The sequence below is a fragment of the Belonocnema kinseyi genome, chromosome 1 (genome assembly GCF_010883055.1).
Source record: "Belonocnema kinseyi isolate 2016_QV_RU_SX_M_011 chromosome 1, B_treatae_v1, whole genome shotgun sequence".
NCBI lineage: Eukaryota > Metazoa > Arthropoda > Insecta > Hymenoptera > Cynipidae > Belonocnema > Belonocnema kinseyi.
In genome coordinates, this window is record NC_046657.1 from 88,439,833 (window position 1) to 88,450,538 (window position 10,706).

Sequence of the window (10,706 nt, forward strand, 5' to 3'; positions counted from 1 at the left end):
CTCGCTCTCGGTATATAGCGAATGAGCGTGCGAAGAGAAGGCACGAAGAAGCAAGAGCTCGGGACTTCGCAGAATTGGCCGGTGGACTCGTAGAAGGAGAATCAGAGAAGCGACGACTAACCATGCACATTGAGCAAATGAACATAAACTTTCTTTAAATCGGGTATCAAATCTCAACTTTATTTATCAGGAATAGTATGGATTTTAGGGAATTTTTTGGAATTTTTTTTCGATTTTTCAATATTGTGGGGGTCGAAAATAAGGTGTTCCGGATGAGATAGGGTAATGAAACTTTTTCTAGTGTCTTTGGACATCAGATGGAACCATTCTGATGCATAACATTTTAGGTCTGGAAGTTAGGGGATTTTTTAGCAATTTTTATCGATTTTTTAATATTTTGGGGGTTTAAAACGGGGTGTTCCGGACGAAAAAGGATAATGAAACTTTTTTTAGTGTATTTGGACATCAGATGGAACCATCCTGATGCATAACATTTTAGGTCTGGGAGTTAGGGAATTTTTTGTCGATTTTTCAATATTTTGGGGGTTGAAAACAGGGTGTTCCGGATGAGATAGGGTAATAAAACTTTTTTCAGTGTCTTTGGACATCATATGGAACCATTCTGAAGCATAAAATTTTAGGTCTGGATTTTAGGGATTTTTTTTTCGATTTTTCAATATTTTAGGGATTGAAAACTGGGTGTTCCGGATAAAATAGGGGAATGAAACTTTTTTTAGTGTCTTTGGACATCAGATGGATCCATTCTAAAGCATAAAATTTTAGGTCTGGATTTTAGGGAATTTTTTGGAATTTTTTGTCGATTTTTCAATATTTGGGGGGTTGAAAACGGGGTGTGCCGGATGAGATAGGGTAATGAAACTTTTTTTATTGTCTTTGGACATCGGATGAAAGCATTCTAAAGCATAAAATTTCAGGTCTTGAAGTTAGGGGACTTTGTAGCATTTTTTCAGTTTCATTATAATAGGGGTTGAAAACGAGGGTGTTCCAGGTGAGACAGGGGAATGAAACTTTTTTTATCATCTTTGAACTTTAAGTAGAACGATTCTGAAACATAAAATGTTAGGTCTGGATGTTCGAGGATTTTTCCCGATTTTTCGCTGTGTTGGGGTTGAAAACGAGGGTGTTCCGGATGAGATAGGGGGTTGAAACTTTTGCGGGTACCTTTTTTCATCAAACAGACCTATCTGAAACTTTTAAATTTTAGGTCTCGCACAAAAAATTTTTTTTGTAAATTCGTTTTTTTAAAACGTTGCAAACTTCAGCGAGGTTAAGTATGGCACGTTTTTCTTATTATTTTGATTTATACAGAATGCGTTATCGGCTATAGAACAAAAATTAAAAAGCACATGTACTCAAAAGATTTATATGTTTATTGAAATGTATATTATTATTTCAGAAAGAGGAATTACCTGATGAAAAGAATGATGACTCAGGTGTCTCTCCCGGTCACTATACGAGCAATTCCGCCTCTCCAAGGAGCAGAAGATCTTCTTCAGTTGTGAATTTCAGTCTTTCGCCGGGAAGCGCGACTTCAGATTCACAAGGCATGCCGTGCACTGCATACGACTACAGTCCAAATTTATATAGACGTTCAAATTCTCCTGTGAACTTTGGGAGCATACATTCTGCCGTACAAAATACGCCAGAAATGAAAAGTGAACAGCCACCAATGGACGTTGTTTCTAATTCGATGAGGGCGCACGAAGACATCAATCTCATTAATGAAAATATGCAATGCCCGATCTGTATTTTCAGTACTTCAAATAGGTATTTTCCACATTTAATTACGATGCCACTTTTCTTCGGATATTTAAATATTGCACAATCTTTCTATATGAAAAACTAAGAAAATTGTGGAAAGTTGTTTCCCCAAAGTTGCAAATTTGCTAAGTTTCATACATCATAATATTTTTTCTAAATAAGAATCGATAATGCTGTTGCAGTATTACCAGTTGTCGGGATTATCGCTTGAGTATTTGAGAGCGCTCCTATTCATTTTCAGTGGGCTGAAAATAGGAAGTCAATGAATTTTGATACTTATCATACGACCAATTATGTTTCCCTAGGCTTGTGTCCACAATAATATAGTTATAACATAGCGACCCCAAGTGACACTTTTCAGCGCGTAAGTTGCAATACGAGGGAAAAATGTTACTCGGGAGCCGTTAGCCATACAATATATTTGATCACGACGCAATCACAAGTGTGGTAAACATTTTTTTCTAAGAATTCGATAAACGATAAATAACATGAAAGCAATTGTGAATACACTCTTCTTTTTCTATTATTATTTAAAATTGTAATTTCTGTTTTATTTAGCTAATAACTTTTTTTTTAATTTTCTATAAGAGAAGAGCGCACTACCGCCCGTTTTCAGATTCTTGACTGTTTCCTAAATGCTTTTGCAAATATAATTGCACACATCTCGTACGTATGGTATTACCGACGAATGGTAATCAGATACCAGCATTATCGACTAATTGAATTTCGGGAAAAGATAAAGTTGAATAAGTTATTAAACTTGTATGCAAAAAGAATATGAGATGTATCAGTTTCTCCGGATTTTTCGCCATAATATTAAATATTACCGATATTTTCATCCGATATTCATCTGGTGGTCCATTCTCTTTAAAAGGATTGCTCGAAACAATATAATAATTATGCATTCAATTTTCTTAGGGCGCAATTCAACGAGCATCTGTCCTCCCACTATTCCACAAATTGCGAAACCCCGGAATTCAGGAGTTCGCTAAGTCTAAATGGAATTGACGATTGCAATCGACTGTCTCCAATAATGACAGGTGACAGGTCCGAGCATGAGTCAGAGGAAACTGATGAGGCTGCTTTGAACGTGCCACGTGTCAATTCACAAGTAAGAATAAAATCTTGGTTGCAAAGATTTACAGACATATTGTAAATGGTATTGTTTTTGCAGTATCCTAACTTGAAACTTCGTTTACAGGGAAAAGTGAAAACCTTTAGGTGTAGGCAGTGCAACTACTCAGCCGTCACGAAGTTGGACTTTTGGCAACATACTAGGGGTCACATCAAGGCTGACAAGTTGCTGACTTGTCCCAGGTGTCCGTTTGTAACCGAATACAAACACCACCTTGAGTACCATCTTCGAAATCATTTTGGATCAAAGCCTTTTAAATGCGACAAGTGCCCATATTCATGTGTCAACAAATCGATGCTTAATAGCCATCTGAAATCGCATTCGAATGTTTACCAGTACAGATGCTCTAACTGTGCCTATGCCACCAAGTACTGCCACTCGCTCAAGCTGCACTTGAGAAAGTACAATCACGAACCTGCAATGGTTCTGAACGCTGACGGATCGCCAAATCCATTACCTATTATCGATGTCTACGGTACCAGGAGAGGACCGAAGCAGAAGCCAATGAAAATGCCAGAAGATGGCCAATACATGCAGGTGAGTTTGTCGTGTTTTTTGCACTAAAAAAAATACAAAAGTCGAAACTTTTTATATAGATTTCCTTCACATCATAATAAGGGAAGAATTTTGTCCCATCGCAATGCTAAGATTCACAAAAGAAAAAACAATTTACCATACAGAAAAATGTTTTTAAGGGCGCATAGACTTTTGAATCTCTTTGGGATTTAAATTCTGTTACATTTATTTGAAGGCAAATGAACTTTTATACATACTTATTCTATATGCAAAGGTTTTACTTAAGAAAACTTATTTTTCAGGGTCAACTAAACAATAACATGATCAATGCGCTTCAGTCTTCCTTCCTCTCTTCGAAAATGGTGGTACCCGGTCAGATGTCACAGATGTCGCCTCTGTCGCCGATTTTAAATATGAGCGCCATGAACAGGACGCATGGAATGAACAGATTAAATGGATTAAACGGAATAAACGGAGTCAATGGAATGAACGGACTTTTGCACAATCCAGCTAATATTATGTCTGCAATGCCATATAGCCCACTATTTTCCGGCTTACCATTCCCTAGTTCCTTATTTGGCGAGGATGATGCAGAAAAGGCGATAAAATTAAAGGCTTTCTTGGATTACGTGAAATCGATGAATGGTGGTAAGATTCCAGAAGAGTTGATGAGAAGCATTCCGACCATGGCAGACTTTGTGCAAAATGAAGTCATGAAATCCTCTACAAATGGAGTCAAAGTTCCTGTGATTGATGAACGTGTCCCAACACCAGAAGATGATTATGTGGAAGGAAAGATCGCACCTCTGGACCTCAGCAAGCCCAATTCTAATTCGCAGACGGAGAAGATTGTACTTAATTGCCCTAAGACTACTGGCACCAGCAGGCGTAAAGGAAAAGCTGTAAAGTTGGACAGACGAGTAATGGAGGAAGAATCAGATGAAGAACAGGTGAGATATTGAGACAAGATTGTTATCATCCTAAGTAGTTTTCTATATTCAATTTAAATATTAAAGGATTTTCTTTATGGAATTTTGATTTAATTATTAACTTGTTTCTGAATTTCTAGATTCCGGAAGAAATTTTCAACTCACCGGCTCCTTTCGCTTCGCTCGAGGCTTTAGAAGAAAGAAAAGACTCGACTTCCGATGATGGCAGTGGCATCAACAGCGAATTTACCTGCCAATTTTGTGAAATATCTTTTGGCAATGATGTTATGTACACTGTTCACATGGGCTACCACGGATATCAAAATCCATATACTTGCAACATGTGCGGTCATCAGTGCTCAGATAAAGTGTCCTTCTTCCTGCATATTGCTAAATCCAAGCATTAAGAAGACGATTTCAATACATATCATCAATTTCTACGATGGTATTGATATTTTTGGTAGAAATTATTTTTCTACAGTAGACCGCATTTTTCTACTAGGGTGTAATTGCAATCGCAAGAAATACTCCATTTTTCTGCGAAAAATAGGAGAAACAAAAAATTATTTCCTACTAAATAGTTAAATTGTTGAAGATTTAACTTAAAAATGATGCATTAAATTTTTCCTAATTATGATTAAATTGTACATATATGTAAAAAGTCTTTCTAATGTTCAGATTTCTAAATATTTTGCTCTGCGCTAATGTTATTTTTAGGCAGAAGACAAAGTGCCATATTGTAATATACTCGGGGTTTTGACCAAGAAACTATTGTTACGAAACCAGCCCTATAGCTTTATAATCTTTATATCATTATGAAGAGGTGCAATTGTATATTCTACAATAGTCTTGGCTAATAATTGCTTATGTACAGTTGAAATTTGAGTTTTTAAACATCTTTATTTAAATGGCAAATTTATAGAGAAATTGTTTAAATGGGGCGAATTAAAAATTTAAATTTCTATAGCTTTGTAGGGAGGTACAATTGTATTTTTCGTAAGATACATATTACATATAGTTGGTCATCTTAGACTTAAATGAACGAGAACCAAAATTCGCAGGCTACAAAAGAAAAGAAAATCGCTGCATTCTAGTCATGTGTAGAACGCTGTGAGCGACGAGCGCGTATAGACTCGGGGTGCAATGTAATAATATAATCAATAATGATTTCTTTGAAGATGCTCAACGATTTTTTTCGGAAATTTTTTTCGCCCAGATTTATTGGAATTTGGTCAAGCGTGATAAAATCGGGCATCATGTGTACAAATTACGTCAGCACAGTCATGACAATCTAAACCTTGTAAGTAGAAGAAATAACGTATTTATAAATATCAGAAGTAAAATAATTTTCAATATTTTTGTCATTTTGTTTAGCTGAAATTTATGAGAAACACCTGAACATAATGAGACTCTGGGATAAAATGATCTGTTTCCAATTATTTCTTTATTGTTAAGATTCACGACGTTAGTATAAGAATTTTGTAATAAGTATTGGAAAGGGATTCTTGAAATGGCGAGTCTCTTTTCGAGTCTTCTCCTCTGAAATTCGAAAGTTAATATAATTTGTTTGCATATGACACTATAGACATTAGGGGTGAATGCCAAATATAAGTAATAAATACTTGTCATACCCAACAACTGGTTTTGTAATGCAAAGTAGATTTACAAAATACTCGACATTCCGATTATGTGTAAGAAACCGAAATATATTCCTTATATTATTTATAAAAAAATACGAATTTGTTTTCATTTGAGCAAACCTCTTTCTATTGATTGTACGATGCATGTTAGTAATAGCACTATCAGACGAACACCCTGAATTCACGAGATCGACAAAAATGAGATTTTCTCACCGGTAAATTGAAATTGAAATTGAAAATCAATCAAAATTTCTAAAATAGGGCTTATTATGTAATTATAAAGAAAAGCTATTGCAATTTTTTGAAAATCCTAATAACAGCTTTAATTCCTCATTCATTTTGGCTCCACAAAAGGGAGGACTCAAGCAAAGTACAAGGAATTTCGGCAATTTAAAATTAAAACCGTCAATTTTTAAACATGTTTAGGCATATAAGGATAAAGAATTAATTCATAACTTTTTGATTTAAATAGAAGAAAATTACTATTTCTATCTTGGGAAAATGTAAAGATATAACTCGACAAATCGACGGCCTTTTTAAATTGAAATCTCGGAAAATATATTCAGATCGACGATGTTAAATTGACTGTTTTGTGGAATTGATAAATTTCAGTCTCATTTAATTACCCATTTATTAAACAAGTTTAAATGAAATGGAGATAATCTGAAAATTTAGAATTTTTAACTTTTATAAATTATAGAGTTCGAAGATTCAAATTCAATTACAAGAATATAAATCCATGTTTTCGTTTTCACTGCTCTAAATTCGAGATTGAATCAATGAACCTTGAAAAATTCTACATTTTTATTTCCAAATCTTGAGAAATCTAGAAGTCGTTTTAATTTTTTGCAATTTAAAATTATTTTGGAAGTATTTTCAGAACTGCTATATATTTTAATAACTAATAAATGTTAAAAAAAAATCAATGTTTTTTATCAAAAGTTTTCCACTTAAAACGCTTTTAATTTTGAATTGTTCATGACTTCAAGTCTGCATTTTGATATGTCTCTTCGAAAGATAAACGCTTTCTCTTAATTTCCTTCGATATTTTCGTAATACCTGATTCTACCTGGTTACGCAACACATGACCTAAACCCTGATATACTAAAAACGAACTGAAGCGATTGTCCTGCGAAATTTTCGCCACTGACTGAAGATGACTGAAGCAGACGACAAGATTAACCACTGATGATACTGTCCGCTTTTTTTATACTCGTACACTCCTGCGTTGTTGTGGAGTTGCTCCGCTTATCAGCAGCATCACTCTCTCGCTCCCTTGACCACTTTGTCATCTATTACGGGAACTTTTCCTACGGGATTCCAATGTATAAAACCATGGTTCGGTCCCCACCGAGAAAAGTAATCTCCTCCGCTTTTATGAATAATATTTTAATTTTTCGAATGAAAAACAGTGAAATTGAACCACAAAATATGAATTTTGAACCAAATTGTTCATCAATTCTGACCTACAGCACATTCATTTTGATGCAAGCAGTTGTATTTGAAACAAATAAAGATTCAATAAAAAAGATAGACAACTTATGAATATCTATGGTCAGTCGGCAAAAATTGTTTGAAGCCTTATTACTCGGCAAGAAAAAATCGCAGAAAGCTGAGCTAAAGGCAGAAACTTTTTTCAACGCTATACTTGTAAACCGATGTCAGTTTGATTTTCTCACCAAATTTTTTACCAAAAATTGGAAAAATTCATGAATATTCTGTAAAAAAAAAAGATAAAACCTCTATAAAATGTAAATCTTCGACTTTTTGTGATTGATATGATTGACCATGAAAAATCATGAAATTTGACTAAGAGATAAATAAACGTTTATTTTTCGGCCGGCTGGCCTTAAAAAATTGACTTGCTTATACTTCCATTTTTTAACAGAATTTTCTTAAAAATACGTTTTACAAAGTACTATCCATCCACACCTTATAACTAATCCGCTCGCTCCTATAGCCTAACCTTCCTCGCTGCGCCTCGCACGCATTTCGCTCTTTTGTCGCTATGCCTCGTATTACCAGCCTCTGTCTCCGCGGCTAACACCTAATACTTAACTACTATTTACAATATTTATATTTCTCTTATATCTACTTCCTCTCCTATTTACAATCTTTCCTTCTCGATTCCTCTTCCTCCTTCCTTCTCTTCTTCTCTATCTTACCCAACACCCCCTTCACCCATGCTACTGTCCTTTTGTCACCCCTTTCATGCAACAATACCTCCATGCTTATCCCCTCCTTTCCACCTCTTGACATTCCTCCAACCAATGCTCCAATTTTGCATCCCCCTTCTCGCACAATTCACACATTCCCTTCTCCCTAGAAAGCCAGAACCTATTATAATTCTTCATGCAACAGCACCTCATTCTCGCTATAAGTTCCTGACTTCCTTGCTCCTCTTCCTTACACAAATATTGCGCTCTCTCCCTTGGCATAATCCACACATAGTTTCCGTTATACCTTGACTCTCTTATTCTCTCCTCTCCTGCTGCCTTCTCTTTCTCCATGCCATTTTTTTGAACCAAATGATATACCTTCCTACCTTTCTCGTCCATTCTGCTAACTTCATCCATCTGCAATCCATTCGTTCTAAAATACTTTTCCCTTTCCACCTCCATCTTTGCACCACTACGTCTGTTCTCCTTCTCCCACCAACACTCCCTAACCAATTTACTTCCCCCTTCTTCCAAAAATTTCTCCTCATATTTACACGCTCGACTCCCTGTTATAATCCCTAAACTCGTTCTTGCTGTCTCACTCCTGACAATATAGTTCAGCGTATTCCATGCCAACCTCAGTATCTACTTTACATACCTCTCCTGTACCCTATTTACCTCCTCACTTACCTTCCAACCCCACACGTCCACTCCGTAAAATAAGACACTCATCACTAGCGAATCAAACAATTTCATTCTCCCTTCAAAATCATCTGCGAACAATCTCTTCCCCAGCCCCCACACCTACCTCATCACCACATTTGCCCTTCTCACTCTCTCTTATATCTGACCATCCACTCCCCCATTTCTTCGAAACAGGAAGCCCAGGTACACAAACACTTTCACCTCCTGTACCGCTTTTCCCTTCCACTTCCCCTCCCCCATCTCACCCACTTCCTTTCCTGAACACCATAACCTTCGACTTGTCCGCATTTAACCTATTCTTGTCCAAGTAACGCCTCAACCTCTTCATCATCTCCTTTAAAGTCTCTTCGCTCTTTGCCAACAGCACTATGTCATCTGCATATACGAGTGACCATATCCTGACTCCTCCTGCCCTAACTCCTCCTATCACTCCGACCGCTAGCTTACTTTCCATATCCGCGATCAAAATTGCAAAAAGCGTTGGGCTAAGCGGGTACCTTTGCCTCAACTCCCTATCCATCCAGAATCCCTCAGAGATTTCCTCCCCTCCTCTCACCCTATCTTTCGTCTCCTCACATACCTCCCTTACCCTCTTGATCAGGCCCCTCTTCACTCCCCTCTCTTCCATTGCCTCCCACAACCTCCCCCTATCCACTGAAGGGAACGCGCTCTTCAGATCTACAAAAAACGCGTACACTTTGGCACCCTTTTTGGTTAATTCTCTATCCACCCCGTGTTGCAAGACGTAAATATTGTCAATAGTGCTCCTTCTCTCTCTAAAGCCCGCCTGCATCTCTGGCAATATTCCTTTCCCCTCAACATCCTTTCGCAGCCTATCTGCTAATACCATCGCGTATATTTTGTACGCAGTATTCATGAGCGTAATTCCTCTATAATTTTCCTGTCTCTCCCTATCCCCTTTCTTATACAGTGGTACGATCCACCCCTGCTTCCTTCGATTTTTTCAACTTCCCTATGGGGCATTATTCTTCAACTGCCCCAACTCAAAAAGTCATGTTTTTCGATTGTCTCTAAATTCTGGGAATATGTTCGCCTATCCAACAGTAGTTAATCCACAAACTTATAGACCAGGATTACCAACCCTCCCCAAGTGAGGGGGGGGGGTTGAATTTTCAACCCCAATGCCTGCAGGGGTAGTTTCAAACGCCTGTAACTTCCTTTCTAATTACGCGATTTAAAATTTTTATGAGGGTTTTGGAAAAAAACTTTTTACACGCTTTCATCCTATTTTATTATTTATAACAAAAAAAATTGTTTAAACAATTTTTTCAATTAATCAATTGTTTATTTAATTTTTTCGCAATTTAGGCATGTACGATTTTTTTTAAATAGTCTTAAAAAAAAGCTTGACTTTTTTACTATGAAAAATGTCTAATAAGAAAATGGACAAATTGAAATTCATTGAGTTACAGAGGCGGTTGGAGAGGGAGTCCTTGCGCTCGCACTCGGGCGTTATGCGGCAGCATACCGCGGAACAGTTTTCAAGTATGCCATTTCTTTGTATTACTCACATTGATCCAAAATTGCATGAAGTCATCGGAAAAAACTATTCAGTAATGTTAACCCGTAAATTGAAGAAGTTAAAATTTTTTAAAGTTATTATGAAAAAATATGAAGTAAAAAGCACTTTCTTAAAAATGAACAGTATTTTTCTGAAGATAAATGATTCCTCACTATTATAATTTATTATCCGATAATAATTGGTTATTGCTCTTGCAATTTCTTAAAACAAATACATGATTCAACCAACTTCTCACGTATAAAGTGTTTGAGTAAATAAAGTACTAACGGATTAGTAATTAACGCCTGTCGTCAGCCT

At 36.4% G+C, this 10,706-nt stretch overlaps 1 protein-coding gene across 2 annotated transcripts in view; it reads left to right on the forward strand.

Moving 5' to 3' along the window:
• The window catches only part of LOC117167086 (protein hunchback-like), a 17,283-nt gene extending 11,188 nt beyond the window's left edge, over positions 1 to 6,095 (forward strand). For both annotated transcript variants that reach the window (XM_033351716.1, XM_033351726.1), the window contains 5 exons: positions 1,418 to 1,788; positions 2,701 to 2,893; positions 2,984 to 3,454; positions 3,736 to 4,383; positions 4,503 to 6,095. In XM_033351716.1, coding sequence (XP_033207607.1) covers positions 1,418 to 1,788; positions 2,701 to 2,893; positions 2,984 to 3,454; positions 3,736 to 4,383; positions 4,503 to 4,769 — 1,950 coding nt within the window. In that variant the 3' untranslated portion in view covers positions 4,770 to 6,095. The remainder of the gene's footprint in view (positions 1 to 1,417; positions 1,789 to 2,700; positions 2,894 to 2,983; positions 3,455 to 3,735; positions 4,384 to 4,502) is intronic.
• The last annotated feature ends 4,611 nt before the right edge of the window (positions 6,096 to 10,706 follow it).